This window comes from Lipophrys pholis (genome assembly GCF_963383615.2).
Source record: "Lipophrys pholis genome assembly, chromosome: 17".
Classification (NCBI taxonomy): domain Eukaryota; kingdom Metazoa; phylum Chordata; class Actinopteri; order Blenniiformes; family Blenniidae; genus Lipophrys; species Lipophrys pholis.
Genome location: NC_137643.1, coordinates 7,537,219 through 7,555,819, shown reverse-complemented (window position 1 = coordinate 7,555,819; position 18,601 = coordinate 7,537,219). Strand labels below are relative to the sequence as shown.

At 42.5% G+C, this 18,601-nt stretch overlaps 2 protein-coding genes across 3 annotated transcripts; both read left to right on the top strand.

The window, feature by feature from the left end:
• Nucleotides 1–1,202: 1,202 nt before the first annotated feature.
• cratb (carnitine O-acetyltransferase b) lies at nucleotides 1,203–11,036 on the top strand. The gene is made up of 16 exons (XM_080484740.1): nucleotides 1,203–1,276; nucleotides 1,389–1,605; nucleotides 1,982–2,221; nucleotides 3,638–3,756; nucleotides 4,208–4,261; nucleotides 4,820–4,985; nucleotides 6,260–6,434; nucleotides 6,662–6,752; nucleotides 7,006–7,093; nucleotides 7,174–7,274; nucleotides 7,362–7,481; nucleotides 8,455–8,577; nucleotides 8,880–9,015; nucleotides 9,133–9,195; nucleotides 9,274–9,411; nucleotides 10,524–11,036. Exons 2-16 carry the CDS (start codon nucleotides 1,567–1,569, stop codon nucleotides 10,725–10,727), a joined length of 1,857 nt encoding a protein of 618 aa, XP_080340866.1. The 5' UTR covers nucleotides 1,203–1,276; nucleotides 1,389–1,566; the 3' UTR covers nucleotides 10,728–11,036.
• An 833-nt stretch (nucleotides 11,037–11,869) lies between these two features.
• Nucleotides 11,870–17,952, top strand: ppt2b (palmitoyl-protein thioesterase 2b). Of its 2 annotated transcripts, XM_080484741.1 has the most exons (8): nucleotides 11,870–12,398; nucleotides 13,904–14,057; nucleotides 15,039–15,134; nucleotides 15,313–15,420; nucleotides 15,536–15,619; nucleotides 15,949–16,033; nucleotides 16,450–16,504; nucleotides 17,294–17,952. In XM_080484741.1, exons 1-8 carry the CDS (start codon nucleotides 12,231–12,233, stop codon nucleotides 17,435–17,437), a joined length of 894 nt encoding a protein of 297 aa, XP_080340867.1. In that variant the 5' UTR covers nucleotides 11,870–12,230; the 3' UTR covers nucleotides 17,438–17,952. The 2 variants fall into 2 exon arrangements, with proteins under 2 accessions (XP_080340867.1, XP_080340868.1); XM_080484742.1 differs by lacking the exon at nucleotides 16,450–16,504 and having other exon boundaries at nucleotides 17,294–17,444.
• Nucleotides 17,953–18,601: the final 649 nt, after the last annotated feature.

Below are 18,601 nucleotides of genomic sequence, written 5' to 3'. Positions count from 1 at the left end.
TAATAAAAAAAAACTCAGTTCCCTTTAAAGTTACTCTTGATCCATCCAGTACAGGGTTGTGAGGTGCTGGAGCTGATCCCAGTGAACCATACAGGCCAAATCACAGTACAGCTTGAACACAATCCAACACAAAGAAACACACAACCGCATCCTCTCATATTCAAACCTACGACTAATTTAAGTTCACAAATTAACCCCAGACTTGTGTTTTTGGACTGTGGGAGGAAACCATTGGGAAAATGTGCAAAGTCGACACTGACGATGGCGATGGGATGAGGGTGCATGGGGGAGAAGAAAAGTAACAATTAACAGGTAACAGGTAACAATTCAGGTTTCTTAGACGCGCATGCAGCAATCTGTTATTCGGTGATTTCCTGTGTGCTGAAGATGGTTGTCTGCTGATCCTTGATTTCACTGATGGCTTTGGCTTCTTGATTCCGCAGCGCCGCCTCAGTATCATTGTGGCACCGAGATGGGGCCTCATGGTGGACATTCTGCGCTGGACTTTCTGTGTTAAATGAGAAACACATTTATATTCATTTTCACAAGTGCATCAGTCATTGATTATTCAGCCTCAAAATAAAAAATAAAATAAAAATGCAAACACCACAGCTCACTAGATTTCTTTGACCAGCAGTTAAGAAGGTCAGTGGTTCTGTGTCACCGGTGATGCTGACAATTTGCAGATCCATGAGTGTCACTGTTGTCCTTCACTTGCATTTTGTTTAAGGGCTGCGATGCGTTTTTTAATTCTGAGTTTCATGTAAAACCACCTTTTTTTCCCCTGGCACAGAATTAAATGCAGTAGTTATCTGACCCCATGCAGCATTGTTTCATTGATGATACATTTTATTTATAAAAACACTTTTCATTGGAAAAAAATGTATAAATGCTTGTTGCTTATCTGAACAATCAATGTGCCAAAACAATATTTTCTGGTTTGCAATAACCTCACAAGTACCTCAATTTCGGAATAGTTCCTCTTTTTCGTCCTCCTGGCCATGCTCTATATATTATATTTTCTTCATAAAGAGGCGTGCAGTCTCCATATGCTGTTAATTTGAGGCTTCAGAAGTGCACGAGCATAAGAACAAGCGGGAGTGGGACAAGAGTTTTTATCTAAATGCCTCATTTGCTGTATTATAAAGTATTATGTATTCTGGTTTAGGTTGAAACAGCGACACTCCGCGGCCGTCCCCGGTACTGCACGTGGTCACGTAGCTGTTGACGGAAACGCGTTCACGTCAGCGCGTGTAGTCGAGGCTCACGGCTCGTGGTACGTGAGTGTTTGCAGGCGCGAAGAAGCGCGTCTCCGCGGCTTCGCAAGAGGAATTTCCTCCTCTTTTATTTATTTGTGCTTCTCAACATAAACGTGTGTCTCCGTCCAGCGATGAGGACGCAGCTGCGCCTCCATCACGGAGCCGTCGGAGGAGGTCCTGACCTGGCCTGACAGACCCGAGCTGTGCAGCGGACTCTCACTAAACTTCTCGGATCTTAAAGGCGTTTTTTTTTGTTTTTTTTTCCCTTCTCTCTCTCTAATCGGATCTGTCCCTGCAAAGAACGACGATGTGGAGGAAACTTCCCCACAGAGCATGGCTGCCTCGGGTGAGCGGCTTGTTTTTGTACTGAGTTGCAGCCATGATTGAACGCTACACTGTTGACACGTCGGCCTTTGGACACATTAAGTGCACGCCGTGCTGTTCATTGTTGCAGGACGAATAAGAATAAATAAGAAGCTGCAGAGCTCGTTTCCACCGTCGTATCCCACTCACTTCCTAGTTCATACGCCCTGTTTGGGGGGGGAAAAAAACAAAAGAAAAACCTCATTGGCATTGGTTCAACTCTGATGCAAGTCCATGCACATTGACTGTAGCTGCACCTCAACCTACTCAGACTCCTCATTGAATCTTTGCATGCCTTTAATACCACTATATTTTACTCAATTCTGCAGAAATCTGCCATTTGTCACTTCTTCCTGCAGGTTTCCTGGAGGCAGGACCTGTGTTTCTTCTCCTCCGTGCCCCCCCAGCCGGTGCCCCCCCAGCCGGTGCCCCCTCTGGCCCACACCCTGCAGGGGTATCTGAAGGCCCTGGAGCCCCTGTTGCCCCCTGAAGAGCTCAGCCACACCCGGAGGATGGTGCAGGAGTTCAGCAGGCGGGGTGGTCTGGGCCAAAAGCTGCAGGAGGGGCTGGAGAAGAGAGCCAGACACACCAAGAACTGGGTGTGTTTGTGTGTTTGTGCTGTCTGGGTGGGAACAAGGCAGATGTTGGAGGAAGATATGGATGTGTAGTAAACAACCAGGGCTGCTTTGACGTGTTTGGAGCCACTATGAGTGAACAGAGTTGAGGTGCATTGATTTCCTCTCAATAATGTGCAAACTGATACTTTGAAATCCTCTTGCACTATTTTTGATCATTTTTATTAATTGCAATATGAATGAATGGTTTATTTTGGTTACACTGCAAAAATTGAAATGTGCATTCAGTTTATAGTGCCTAAAAGTTCACACACACATTTTATTTATTTTACATTTTCTGTAGCTGAAATGGGTCTAGGCTGAAGCCTACCAAGAACACCAGAGATACAAGAGGACAAAAACTAAAAAAACATAACAAAAGTCATACAAAAGACCTAAAATTTACTCCGTTATTCTTCCTAATATATTCGGATCTTTCATTTTCATTGTAACAATTAATTATTTTACATTTCAATGTTTTTTTGAAGCACAACAGAGATTTACACAATTTGAAGTTGTCGCCAAGTCCATTCCATAATATGACTCCCAAAACTGAACCGCATCTGTTTTTAACATTACTTCTCACACGACCTCTATGAATCCTCTTAAATTATAATCATTTTTTCTTAATTAAAAAAAAAAAAGAATATCGGTGGGAAGACTTTTATTTTTCACTCGAAATACCATTTGTAATTATTCTAAGTATGCAATATCTACTCATTTTAACGTGCAAGATTCTATAAATAATTTTAGTGGTTTCCCGATAGGAAGCTTGATTTATTATTCTCATAAGTCTTTTCTGGAGATTAATGATGGGGCCTATAAGGGTTCTGTATGTATACTTAAATGCTCAAGGGTGTTCTCATCTTTCAGTTTTTCAACACAATCACCTTTATAATCTGATTAAATGTGTAGGTTGATCATAGTAGTTCAGTGATTTTGCAGACAAACTGTTGTCTTTAGTTTGTGCTGCTAAAAGAATATATATATATATATATATTCCACCCCAAAAATTTTTTCGCGTTTAAAGACTTCCAGTTGCAATACACCTGATTAGTAATTCGCCAAAGGAAAGGTCGTCTGATATTAAAAATGGATAAAACTGAAATCAACACGACAAAAATTGCATTGAAAAACCTTAAGATTCAGATAATGATGTAAACCCAGACTGGAACAAAGTTTTAATAAAGAAGAATTCTATCCTCCTGGTTGACTAAAAATAAATCCTGTTTCATCTGTGAGGCTCCGATTTCCTCCAGCTGTCTCTGAGTTTCAGTCACATTTGCTCGTTTAAAGTGAGAAGCGCCAATCTGACCTCAGTCTGTCTCAGATTAACGACGCTCTCTGCTCATCTTTTGTTAAACGTTGGAAGTTCAGACCTTGATAACTCTCCTGGTGCAGATTGCAGACTGGTGGGTGCAGTGGGCGTACCTGGAGAGCCGACAGCCGCTGCCCGTGCACTGGAACCCGGCCATCTCTCTGCCCCGGAGGGATTATAATGACTGGAGGAGCCAGCTGCTGTGAGTCCACACATACCGTCACGTAGCGGCGTCCGAAATGAAACGGGCGAGACAGTTTGGGCCAGCAAGGGAGATTAAATGTGTTTTGAACTAAAGCTGCACAAAAACACGTTTCCATATGTTTAAGCAGTGACAACACAAGATACTTATTTCTTGTTTGGACTTTTGACGCTACTTGTACGGACAGGAAATCATTGTTTTTATTTGTAAATGTTCACGTGAAACTCTGTCGCCATTAACTCTGAAGGCTTTAAAAAAAAATTAAATAAAACCCTTGTATGGGCGCGTCTGTTTAGTCAAATTTTTCTACGTTTCCACATTAAAACAAACTGCATGTTGTGTCTGAGCTCTGGATAATTCATCAAAGAAATCTGACTTCTGTAACAGGCTGAGCTGATAATGATCCTTCTTATATCTTGTGGTAATATTAAGATTTTGTTTTCCTTCTCAGGTTTGCATCTAAACTGATTGCAGCAGTTCTGGACTTCAAGGCCATCGTCAAGTCGTAAGTCTCCATTTACAACAAACTGTAATTTCATTGTTTTTCATTATTATTGTTATATATTATTAGAAACACTGAAGTCATTTTTAGCCTCAAACTAAACACTCACGTTTTCATTTTAAATACATTTTACAGGAAAAATACTGAAATCACCCAATAAAAAAAAGGTTAAACTAAAGATATCCCACCTTGTTTGTATAAATACTTTCACAAATCAATTATTATACAGTCAACCTGAACCAGCTTGTCATGATTGTCTGACACAATAAGAGCTGGTTAACCGTTAAGCTTTGTCACTAATCCTCTCGATACTTTTTAACCTGCGGTCGCTCGCTCTGGCTTCTATTTTTGTGCCTTGACATTTGATAAAGGCGTCCCTCGGGGATTGATGTTGGGACTCGAGCCGTTTTTTTTTTTCAGATGACACTGAATACATCAGACTTTACTGTTGACTTTGAAGCTTTTTAAACTTTTATTTCCAGTAATGTACATTCAGTAAAAAAAAAAAAAAAAAAAAAGCTCCATTCAAAAGAGTCACCTCACTGTGTTCATCCTTGTCAGTGGGCAGCTGCCGGGGGAGTACATGCGAGGGAAGCCTCTGTGCAAGGAGCTGTACCCGCTCCTCTTCTCCTCCTGCAGGATCCCCGGACCCAAACACGACTACATCGCCCACTACGGCCGCTCCCGGCGCTCGCCGACACACATCACGGTCGTCAGGAACTACCAGGTTACTCATTGTTTTATTTACTGACGGCACAAGACGCTGGTTGAACTTTGCTGTTGTGAAACTCGGCGGGCGTGTCGGGTCCCGTCGCTCCGGAAGGGGTTGGCTTGTTTTCAGACTCGGCTCTCGATTAGTGGTTTTTCTTTCCAGAGCAAAGCCAATTAGATTCGACCTCCTTGTAAACAGAAGTCACGCGACCTTCCAGGGTGCTCTTCAGGTCAGCGGTGTGGGCTCGTGGAAAACCAACCGAGCAGTAAAACCTACAAGAAGCCATTCAGTTTCCAGTGTTCATGGCAGGTAGACAATAGGATTAACAAAAAACAAATAAAGGAGCCAAAAAGAAGCTTATTGATTCCAGTATTTATAGTTCATAACCCAAACAAACATTAACCTCATCCAGTGCAGCCATTCCTGCTTCCGTTAGGGTCAGGGTTGGATTAGTGCGGCCATGTAGTCACTTCCTCTGACGTCACCACGCCGTTACTGGTGACTGGCATCTTCTCCTGTGTCCGGACTTCTGGAAGTGAATAGAAATTCTTGCTGTCCAAAGCAGTTATGGAGGAGCCTGGAAGGACTGCCTCGTGTCCCACGGTGCTCAGCAGGAAGTTGGTTCTTCTTCCGGTCAGTATGGACGTTCAGTTCAGAATGTGGCTGAGCTTCCCAGGTTCAAGAAGGCATAAGTTTGTATGACGTCGCTTCTATTTGCTGCTTTCACACATAAGACGCACCGGTCCTTGTGTGTCCACGTCCACTGGATGTGGACATATCGAATCCATTAAGGACTGTCCAATTGTGTTTTTTTTTTTTCCGTTTTTGCCTTTTCATGCATAATGTGCTTTTAAAATTTGTTTATTCAGTTTAAAACAGTTTAAATTTGTGTTTCAAAAAGCATTTTATTTTACATATTCTTCTTTAAAAAAAAAAAAGGTCAGTGAAAATTTGTAGTTTTGGGGGGGTTGATGTACGATGAAACTCCAATTCTGTTTGATTGTAACCACTTTAATAACACTAATAAAGATATCAAGTCATAAAAAGAGAAATACAACAGTAGATCTTTATCAATGCAAAGACATTTGCAAAATCTCAGTTTCATGTGAGGCAACATTCATCATCTTGTTAGTGAATAGGCAAATTGGTCTTCAGTTGAAAGTTGTGTTTTGTTGTATGATATTCGCTTCATAATCTTCACTGGGAATGTTGGGATTCATCACCTAAACACTCGGTACACGTGAGGCTTCCTCTTTGTTTGACTCCGTCCGTGTGTCTCCTGCCGCCAGTTCTTCCAGCTGGAGGTTTACAACAGCGACGGCTCACGGATGACGGAGGGTCAGATCCACTCGCAGCTGCTCCGGATTCGATCTCAGTCCTGGAAGACGGACAAGGAGCCGATGGGCATCCTGACCAGCGAGCATCGCCACACCTGGGGCGAGGCCTACAACCGCCTGCTGAAAGGTACACCTGGTGGAAGGAAGGAACAACAAAACAAAGTTGCTCTGGTCTTTGTCTGCGACTGCAAATCCAAAAGAATGAATCGCAACTTTAAGATATGAAGTCTTTGTTTCATAAGGCGTTGGTATGTTTGAATGGATATTGTGTCCTGGTGCAGTGGAGACGTGGAACATAAATTACTGATCGAGTTGAATTTGATCTTATTTCCGTCGTCTTTCCGTGTGACTCAGATAAACTAAACCAGGATTCGGTGCGGGCGATAGAAACGGGACTTTTCAACCTGTGTCTGGATTCTCCGGTCATGAGGATATCGGACGAGAAGTACGTATAAACACACTCGCTCAGGTATTCCTGTGGTTGCTAAATGTGTTGAGTAATAATTTCCGTGCCGATACGATTGTTGACGTTGGGCAACTATGTGCAGTTTGAACTTCCTCTGTTTAGGCCGTCGGCGTATTTGACTCATTAGACTGAAACGTTTCCATCTTGAGGAGTCGCTGTTTTTAACCACTGTCATGTATGGTTTTTTTCACCCCCCCCCCCCCGGTGTTGTGTGTGTGTGTGTGATTGACAGGTATGCCAGCCGTAAAGCAGCACAGGTGCTGCACGGAGGCGGGACGTATTCCAACAGTGGAAACCGCTGGTTTGACAAAACGCTGCAGGTGGGAACGGCTTCGGGTGATAATTACTGGTTGGTAGGGATGATCTGATGCAGGACTTAGAGTCTTTGTCTGTCCGGCAGTTTGTGGTGGGAGAGGATGGCTCGTGGGGTATTTTGTATGAGCAGGCCACGGCGGAGGGCCCGCCCATCGCAACACTGCTGCATCATATCCTGGAGTACTGGTGAGAGATGAAGAACGATGCACCCATTCCCAACGTGGAAATGTCTGGTTGTTGGCCTGTTGGACTACTCGTTTTTCTTGTCTGCAGTGAAAAACCAGAGCCAAAGAGGGCGCCGCTCGTCCCGCTACCGACGCCCAAGAAGCTCTACTTCAACATAGGCCGAGAAATCAAGTGGGACATCGAGCAGGCCAAGATGAACCTGGACATGTAAGTGACTCGAGCGTTGAATCCTCGTTCAGAGCCCGGAGGGAGGTGTTCAACTCTGACCTGCCCGCGCCGCCTCAGCGCCATGTTTGCTTTAAAATCCAACAAAGCTGGAAAGACCTCGGCCCGAGCTGACACCACAGAAATGTAAACACATTTATCTTTACGTTTATGTAACCTTGAGGAAAACAATGCTGCGCTGCGTTTAACTGTTTTTATGACTCAGAGGTTCTTTACTCTCTCTGTTTATGACCACAAAAGCCTCACATGCTGGGTGATTTATTCTGAAGTCACTCCACAGACGAATATTTAAGTACAGAATAAACCATTTTCTCATGCACTGTGGAATTAAACGGCACATTTCCACATAATTTATATGATTCGTCTGATGCAGGGTGGGGAAGTTGTAGCGTGTTTATTTTGCAGCAGGTATTTCAGACTTGCAGATGACCTACATTTAAAAAGATATTTGGTTAACTTGCTGTAATCATTAAAAATAGACTTTTGGGACCTTTTTTTTTTTTTTTTTTTTAAGAAATCAAGTGGCCTTAATTTCTGAGGTTCAGTGAGTGGAAAGTGAAAAATCATTTGATTTATAAAAGAAAATTTAACTGACCGTTTGTGTCTGTCTGGCGAGGAAGCAGCATTATTCTCTATGGGTAGATTTTACAAATACCAATGACAAAAGTAACCCTGCAGAGGGAGCACATGTACCATAGTCAAGACGGTCACTCAATGAGGAGCAGTGGTTTGCCTTTGGCAAGTTACAAATGGATGACTGTGTAACCTATTCACAGCCATAAATTCTCAACAGTGGTATTTATTAACGTAATGGGGGTCGTCAGGTTGGAGCCGTGATGCACCATGAACAGGTCGCGGGCCTTAATGCTTCAAGTGCTTTTCATATTTGTTAACAAATGAGATTTGTCAATATCAGACGTAAAGCAAATCATGTGTGTTTGAAACGTGTCTACAGATTGATCAACGACCTCGACGTCAACGTGTTCAACTTCAGAAGGTTTGGTAAAGACCTTCTGAAGGCGCACAAGCTGAGCCCCAACTCCTTCATCCAGGTCGCCCTGCAGCTCGCTTACTACAGGTCAGTGCCTGACTCGGCACAATCACAAAATCTCGTGACACATCTTGTGTGGGAAATCCAACATCATCTTTATTAATGTACAATTGTCGGTCTTCGTTCAGGCTGAAGGGACATGGAACTTGTCTTATGTCTTCACATTGTTTAGTACATCTGCTCGGCCTTATACAAATAGTTTTCTTTAAATAATGAAGCTGCTTTTACTAAAGATGCTGTTTGTTCTCGGTCATTGGCCCCTAATTAAGATTCAATTAAACTTATTTGCACAATTTCTTTTTATTTTTTTTCTTCTTAAATCTTTCTAGAGTTCACAATGAGCTCTGTCCAACCTGTGACATCGTCTCGCAGAGGATGTTTAAAGGAGGGAGGACGGACGTCATCCGCTCGCCCACAAATCAGTCGCTCAGGTTCATCCTCGCCTTCGATGATCCGTCTGTCACGGTGAGAAACGCAGACCACGTCGTTAGGTTGTTGTCCCCCCCGAAGCAACGAGGAGACGTTAAGATTCCAGGTGATTGTAGATGTTCAGTATCTTTGAGTCGGTGCTTTTATTTTCAGAGGGAAGCGAAACTGGAACTTTTCAGAGAAGCTGTCGAAGCCTACTCATCTCTGACTAATGCGGTAAAAAAAAAAAAAAACTGGCTTTCTTGACGGTTGTCAATGCAATACACACCTTTTCCATTGCGTTTCCTTTGTCAGGCGCTCAAAGGACATGGGATTGACCGCCACATGCTGGGGCTCAAGCTGCAGGCCATCCACGAGGGACTGAGTATCCCCAAAATCTTCATGGACACGGCGTACGGCCTGGCAACACATTGGAAGCTGCGCACAGGACAGGTGAAATGCACACGCCATTCAGTTACAAATCAAACATGCAGCCATTGCTTGATATTTTACACCCCACCGACAGGAAAACACAACAAGTGGACACATGAACAGGATTTATGATCAGACAGGTTTGGCTCATGTGCCACCGTCTCCATTCAGGGGGATTTCTAGCTGCTCGGTGTTTTAGTGCAGCCACATGACACATGAAGGTTTCCCTTCACCTCCTGACAGCACGCGGTTTATACCACCTGCTGTTACTTCTTTACACCCCACATTCACTTTCACAGTGCAATTAACCCGCGAACAAAGTTTTGTCTGGTGATTAGTTCTCCGTTTAACGTTTCGGTTTCACTTCCTCGTTCATCACACACATCAAATTTTAAAGATTACCCCACAGTGTAATCAATACAGTCACAAGGTGACGACCTCTCAGTAAGTTATCGAGTTTAAAGTGACCCTGTTCAACCTGCTTTGTCAGGTTGTTTTTGCTTCATGATGAAATAACTCGGTCGAAAAAGCTTCTCACAGTTCAGAGGAAGACGCGTGAGAGAAACATTAACCTTCATCAGTGTTTCATATAAACAAAATGCTTGAATTCTTATGACTAATGATTTTTTTGACATTTCATCTAAGTAATTTTAAAAAAGCTGAATATTTGGCTCGTGGATGATTTTAAGCTCTTTTGCCTTTTTTTTTATTTTCTTGTGACGGTGAAAAAAATTTTAATTGACTAAAAAATGCTGGTGTTGAATTTCAACTAAGGACAAGGGTTTGTTCAACTTGTGCCATCAGATTCTACTGAAATGGAAATTAAGACACTTCGATGTTCAACGATCCTCTTACAGGCTCTTACAACACATTTTGTCCTCGTTACTCCTATATTAGCTTTTATTTTTTATTACATTGCTCGGCTGTGAACACAGCGCTGAAAGGTTCGTCAGTCTCAGAATGTGCAGACTTTTTAATTTGTTTAAAAACTAGCCACTGTTTTGTGTCCTCACGAGAATAAAGATGTAGAACTGAACCTAAAAACAATGCTCGCCTGAGTTTATCATTTACTGGTAGGTTTGTTTTTTTTTCGACCGTTTTAGCCTTCATGTCCGTCTCTTTCGTCCCTTCAGATGCCGGCGAACACGGACAGCGTGATGTGTTTCGGGCCCCTTGTCCCCGACGGCTACGCCGTGTGCTACAACCCCCAGGCCGACCACGTCCACTTCTCCATCACCGCCTTCAACTGCTGCGAGGAGACGCACGCAGAAACGTTGGCCAACACCCTGAAGGACGCTCTGTGCGAGTTGCAGGAGCTGCTGCAGCCTGCCGTGTAGAGCTGCCGGCGGCGTCCAACCACTTTTTTTGTAAATGTTTTGTACCAGACTCGACGAGGCTTCTTTTTTTTCACGCCTCACCTGAGCAGGTTTTCTGAGGAGGCTGAAGACTGATGTGCTTTTTCATGCTTTATAACACTTTGAAGTAATACATCTTTGTTCTGCAAAATGGAGTTGTAGTCTAGTTGCTTCAGTGAATCAGAGTAAAAGCAGAGTTAAAAGTCAACACTCCGGCATTGACTGCACTCCTTTTACACATCCTGGTGACCAGTAACCTTCCTCAGAATAAATGCTTCGTATTTTCACGTACACATGGATGCCTTTGACTTTTCTTGGTTACTAGTTGAGGGAACTCGACCGATGAGTTTCTGGGCTCCATCCCAGGATGAATTTTGACTGAGGGGGTTTTGATTCTGTTCAATAAAGCCTGTGATTATGTGATTCCTCATTCATGCAACAGAGAGAAAAGGTGGACAGTAGGATTTGTGTTGTAAAGATGAGGTTGCCATTGAAGGTTTCAGTTGCAGGAATGATGAGGCTGTTTAGGGTGATTTCTGAAACGGTTACAGGAAACGTGGCAGGAATTTCCACAGCGCCTGTACGTTCCTTTTTCTTATTCTCGCTCAAACTTGTGTAATTTTCAAATTTGGAAGGAGCCTAAGCTACATAAATATTAAACAGTTTATGTATTGACAATTTCACTTGCCAAATTTAAGAGAATTGAACAAAATGATCACATGTGGGGGTGAAAAGCCGTCCTTTTACTCATGTAGTGAACTTTCAGTTCTACATCACAGGAATAGAAACTACTTGTTTAAGCGAGTCCTGACAATCATCCTATTGTAGGATTTTAAGCCTAACCTTGCAAGCAAAAAGGGTGTGTCGACCCTGAATTAAATCTTAGAAAAAGATTTACTTGAAGGCATAGCCATTTGTCTGAGGATCTGTATTATGTAGCTTTATCAATTATAGTGATATAATCTGTTTCATTACATGGTTGGCTTCATTGCACCTAAAATAGTCATAATTGTTGGGTTGTAAACAGTTCCTTCATGTTTAACCATGTTTAAATTGGCTGTGACGTCATCCCGCAGCTCCCCTCTGATTGGACGAGCCTACGCAGGAAGTCGAGTCACAGCGGTCGCTTCGGCTTTAATTTCAAACCGGAACAAACAAAAGACAGATAATTCAGCCGCTGTCCGGTGTTTTTATCAGTTTTCACTCAGTAAACAGCCTCAGAGCGCACTCTGTGTGTATGTCCAACAAATTAATAATAGCGACGCAGTCCAATATTTTTTATTTTATTTTATTTTTTTTTTAAATCAGCTTTTACTGAGTAAACAGCCTGAGCGCGCGCTGTGTGTTTAACAGAGTTAATACAGAACAAGTCATCTGCACAACAGCTGAGCTGAAGATGGGAGCGCGACATTAACCGAACTCCTCCGTTTTAATGCCTTCAAGTGTCCCCCGGTGTCTGTTTTCGTGATACAAACGGGAGTCCCGATGAAGAGCCCCCGCACCGGCCGCTGCAGCGGGGCGGCCGGGCTGCTGTGTCCGCTCCTCGGTGCGTGTCTCTGGGCTGCGGCGGTCGCCTACAAGCCGGTGGTGATCGTGCACGGCTTGTTCGACAGCTCCGGGGAATTCAAACACCTCCAGCAGTTCATCAACGAGGTGAGCAGAAAGTCTCAACGTCCCTGCGTCCCGTCATCTTCCATGTTTATCTTCGTAACGTGACGAGGACAACGTGTCCTGAGCCACTCCGCTTATACAACCATCAGTAGTGTAACGTGACTGATAACCTGTGCTGTTCCTGCAGAATTGCAGTTTTAATTCAGATTAATAAAAACACCACTGCAGAGCTAAAAGAGGTTTGACTTCACGTGGATTTTGTGAGACGGATTATCGTGAACTTAAAGTTTTTATGACATCAATACATCATTGCACTTTACTGCTCACTATCATTTATACATAAAGGATGTTTGTTTGTTTGACTTAATGCAGCATCACTGTGACTCTAAAGCTTTAACGGACTAAAGTCATATTTTGCTTACAAGTTTCCATATTGAGCTTTATTTCCTTATAATGTTTAAAATATCCATCTTTTTTTATTATCTAAAAAAAACAAAGAAATCACCTCAGACCACAGTAATATTTTACATACAGTTTCACCTGTGAAACTTCAATAAATAAAATTGGTTGGGGAAAAAAGTTCTCATTGTAAAGTAATAGGAATGCAATTCTAGTTGAATTTAACCTGTATTGTGCTTTTTAAATCGCCTTATTTTGATCAGAAAACAAGCAGCATATCACAAACTCCTCAAGCATCAAATTCTTTACGTTTCAGCACCCTTTTTGTTTAGTTTACTCATTTTATTTACTTTATTATTTTAACTATTCCTTCAGCCTCATATATATGTATTTAATCTTGCAGTTATTTTAATGGGAGTGTCTACCAAATTCAATTCTGATTTTCAGTTGCAGTGACAATAAAATCTCTTCTTATGATTTAAACTGTTATTTTAACAAAAGTTTAACACGAGCCAACCTGGACTTTACTGGTTTCTGCGTGTTTTGTGTGATTACAGAGTTTTTCTATGAATAGATGTGCAGTTTATCAGCGGTGGATTTCTTTTCATCTCTGAGGAAACACTGATGCAGTTTGGTGCTTTCAATTTGTAAGAAGCGGGCGTCTTGTGGGAAAGCTTGATCCCTAAAGCTGACTGTGATATCAGAGGACTCGCGTTGCAATGAATGAAAATAAAAGGCCGCCTCTCCTGCTCGTCCTTCACCAGATCGCACGTCTTTAAAAAAAAAGCCAGAAACACCTGGAGTGTTAACAGCTGCCTGAGCTGGATATGTGGGGATGTGAACACGGAGGAGGATCTTTGTGGCGACTGAGGCGACATTAATGTGGTCAAAGCAGCGTCGGGTTCCTCTTTTTCACTCTGCTGTATTCCAACAAAGTGTAAAAACTTCAGACGACATGAGAGGTCTGTGCCGAGAAGACGAACGAAAGCGGAAGCTCAGACCGCGTCGTTTCTGCCTCAGTGAACCTGTGCTCCGTGTGGCGCGGTGAAGCGTCAACATCTCAGGCCCGGAACAATCAATTAAGAGTCAGACGTCCCCACGGATCTGATCTCTGACTTGTGTGTGTTGCGACTGTTTTATTCCCCCAGACGCATCCGGGAACCAATGTGACGGTCATCGACTTGTTTGACCGCAGTGCCAGCCTGGAGCCCATGTGGAAGCAGGTGGAAGGGTTCAAGTCGGCCATTTACCCAATAATGCAGAACGCAGCAGACGGGGTCCACTTCATCTGCTACTCTCAAGGTCAGTTGGTCGACTCAGGGCAAACAGTCCTGGAGACGTTCACTCAAGTACAATCGTGGTTTCATTCTTGTTTTCCTTCCATCCATCCATCCATCCATCCATCCATCCATCCATCCATCCATCCGGTCAGTAAGACCGGACACCACCACAGAGCACACAGACAGTCACAATACTGTTCATACTTTTGGCCAATTTTGATTCCTATATTAACCTCACATGGATGGTTTTTTTGGGAGTGTGGAGGGAAACTAGATTATCCGTTATAATCTCTGGAGTCGATTTCTTTTACTCTCATAGTGTGTAATACGAAGTAAGACGAGACTCTTCCTCACGAGTATGATTTGGTCTTTATGTCGAAATAATATTTGATTATTTGGGCCATCATTCTGACCATATGTTTTCTAATTCCTTCATTTCATTAAGATTATTTCCTCTTTTAGTTTTTTCTTTTGTTTGATGAAGTTTGTTTTTAATCCCACGTGAATCAATTTCCTCTTTAAATAGCAACTCAACCTCCCTCTAACCATACTCCATTACTATACAAGTCTATTTTAGCAGAAGAAAGTACAACATAATATACCTTTTTCTAGATACTTTTACATTTTTGTTGTTGTTGTAGCAACGAGAATTAAGTGAAGCTGCTCTCTTTCAGTCTGTGGAGAGTTGAACCTTTTGACCCCGATCACGTCGCCGCTGACTGGATTTGAAATGCGTACTTCTGATAAATATATCTGATGGACTGTCTCTGGCGTCCGGGGAGAAATGAAGAACTTGCCAGAAAATACAGAAATAGAGCTTCGTGTCCTTTAACGCGTCTTTACAGAAGCCAGCAGGTCTTCTTCTGTACGATCACAGTTTGAGATTTACCAGCCGTCCTGTGGCGAACCGTGGAAAAGAATATGGATGAAGTCAACTTCTCCAGAGGATCTATTTCCTCTTAAAACCCGCAGAGACACAAAAAGCATGTCTCCGTTGTTTCAGGTGGACTGATCTGCAGAGGGATCCTCGCCACTCTGTCCGACCACAACGTGCAGTCCTTCATCTCCCTGTCCTCCCCTCAGGCCGGGCAGTACGGCGGTGAGTCCAGCTCCAAAAAACCCGCCTGGACTTTGGATTTTCACAACAAAAGACTTTTGGCAGCTTCTGTCAGTTCAATCTGTTAGGAAGAGATGTTCCGTGTGTCGCTCCGCACGTTGTGAGAGGCTGGTCTCGCCTCCATTTCTCATCCTCGGTTCACTTTTGTTTCTTGTTTCAGACACGGACTACTTAAAGTACCTGTTCCCTCAGTTTGTGAAGTCGAACCTCTACCACCTGTGTTACACCGGAATCGGTCAGAGGATTTCTATCTGCAACTACTGGAACGGTGAGGCTGACTGAGCCTTCGCACTGTTAAACTCTCCACGTGAACAAAATCTCTTCTCATCCTGTTTATTTGTTCTCTCTCTCTCTCGTTTGTTTGTTTGTTTGTTTGTTTGCAGACCCCCACCACAGAGACATGTATCTAAACAGCAGCGATTATTTGGCTTTGCTCAACAGCGAGAGGCCAAATCCAAATTCAACAGGTCAGCAGATATTGCGTAGAAAGAAAATCCATCCATGAGTTAAATAAGCAGCTGCCAGTGAGTTTGTTGTTTATATTTGACATTCCTTCTCATGACTCCTTACAATCTGATAGCGGGATATTATCCTGGTTCAAAGAAGTTCGCTGTGATTCAGTAAAGATTTTTATCATGAAAAGGTCAAAAAGATATACTGAATAAATAAACATGGCAATCTAATCAAAACCTACGTTATTCAATCGCCTTTAAAAAAAAAAAAGAAAAAAGGTCAAACTTCCGCTTCTCGCATGAAGACAAAACACAAAGTGTTTCCTCGTTTGTCTAAATTGCAGAGTGGAAGAAGAATTTCCTCAAAATCAAAAGGCTGGTGTTGATCGGGGGACCAGACGACGGCGTCATCACGCCCTGGCAGTCCAGGTGAGCTTTTTTTCCCCATTGTCTCACATCAGAGAGACTTTGTGTCCTCGAGGTCCCCGCTGGCGTGCCATCCTGAGGAAGTCCGAGGTTTTATTAAAAATTATAAAGTGGATTTGACAGGAAGTCAATAAAGAGAAACTAGTATGGAAGAGATGTGATTTCTCCTGCTGAGCCGGTCCTTTCAGCTGCAGTTTCTCAAATTCAAGTCGTGGACGTTATAATGAGCGTTTGTTTTTTTTGGTCTTTTCACTTTGATTCAAGCCTGAATAAACCACAGCTTCTAACTTTTATAATCCTCTTAACAGAGTCTGTGTTCGCGTCACATATTTCATGCTTTCTTCTTTTAACTGCTGGATCTGGTGACTCTCATGTGATCCTCACGCTTCTCATCCCTCCGGCTCGCTGCTGTTTTACAGCCAGTTCGGATTTTATGACGACAACGAGACCGTCGTAGAGATGCAGCACCAGGATGTGAGTGACGAATCACAAAACGTGATCGAAACTGTTATACCTTTTAATCTGAAACGCACCTTACTGAAGAGTCAAAAGAATGAAATCTTCACCCACTGACCTCCATGTAGAGCAATAAAGCACGGGGCAGATTGTGTTCATGTAACATGAACAATTAACCGTTTTCTCTTCCGATGAGGAAGTGAACCAGCCTCTTTTGTCTTGTTCAGTTTTATCGTCTGACGCTGGAGCTTAATTCCTCTTTTGATGCTGTTGGGGAAAAAAAACTAAAAAAAAAACCTGCACACACACTGAACAAATATTTTTTTTAGATGCAGTTTGAAACTAGAGAAGGCCTCGCAACCACAGGATCCAAGACACCAACGTGCATTAATGAGATTAAATGAATAATAATGTATCTGCTTTACTTCTATGGTAAAAAAAAAAGCCCGTTTGTGTAATTAACCACATACAGAGCAGGTCACACAAACACGCCGACCGCGAAGCTTTTGTTGCTGCCAAATTGACCAAACGCAAACAAATCCAAGTCCAAACTATTCCAAAGTCCAAACTCATTGAAACTGTGGGTCAGAGAAAAGAAGCGGAATGTTCATGGTGCTTTACACACACAAAAAAGAAGAGCATTGAAACATTTAAAAAAACAAAACAAAGATGGATAAAGAAATGCTGTAACCACATTAAAAAAAAATCCAAATTTTCAAACACGTTTATTCATTTACAGGCTGCAGAGCCTCGTGTTTCAGCAGCAGGTGACCTGATTTGTGACTCCGGCCTGTTTTTCTTCTCCAGCTGTATTTACGAGACGTCTTCGGCCTGAAGACTCTGGCGGCGCGTGGAGATCTGCTGCTGTGCTCCGTCCCGGGGGTGGAACACGTCATGTGGCACTCCAACGAGACCGTATTTCACATGTGTATGGAGAAGTGGTTGGACTAGTAAAAAAACTCCCTGACAACACACACACACACACACACACACACACACACACACACACACACACACACACACACACACACACACACACACACACACACACACACACACACACACACAACCTTTTCAACTCTTGACCAGAATCGCACTTTGGGTATGACGAGGGAGTTTGATTTGCCTTTTAGTTATATTCCTCCGACGTTTATGGCTCGTCCTCCCTAACTTTTCTTTCTTCCCATTTAAAGATTTTTTTGGACAATTTGGAAGAAAAATCTTTATTTTCTTCCTCTTGTTCCGTTTCTCAAGGTGGCGAAGTCTCGCCAGCTGCACCTTGAAATTCACTCATTAATACTTTCTGTCCACTTTCTTTTGACTTGTAGTGTGAAGTAACAGCTTGTGTGTCAAAGGGAATCCCCCCCCAAAAATATTGTGAACAGTTCAATATTTTTCCCCCCCATAAGTTAATTGAAAGTGTAAAACTTTTATATACATTTTAGCTTTAACATTTCAACAATTTCAACAAAAAAATACAGCATCTCATCATGTTAGAATACTTCTTCTTTTCTTAACCTGATGCCATAGTTATAAAATAAATGAGTAATTTTTATTATTTTTAATAATATTCAATATATTTGTGTTCGTCTTGGCTGAATGCAGCTTCCTCTTTGACCTTGGTCAGAACCAGTAGGTTGACAGCCTTAAAACCACCAAGTGTCATCTTTAACACTTCGTTTCCTGTACAGATTTTTCAAAACAAGATGTAACATGTTATTTAAAAGTGGTGACAGGCAGAGTTTCATTTTAATTCATGACCTATTTCTGTCTGTGCCTTCAAAGAAATTCTAGAGACGGAAAGAAGAGTCAATTTATTTCAGTAACACTTTGACACAAAAGAAAGAACATTTCCCAAACTGTCACACCAGCGTAGTTTTGAAGTTGAACTCATCCAACAGGTTTGTGCTAAGAAAGAATTTTAAAGGGCATGTCAGTAGATTTGTCACACAACGTAAACGTCTTATCCAAAGTCAGATTGCTGCTGAAGTGTTTGTTCATCTGAGTGTGTCACAGTTTGAACTGTGAGACTTTGTGCTATCAAATTGTAACGTGTCTGACCAAGGATGAGCCGACGCCAGTTGAAACACAGCAGCAGGAGTTTTCTCCCCAGTT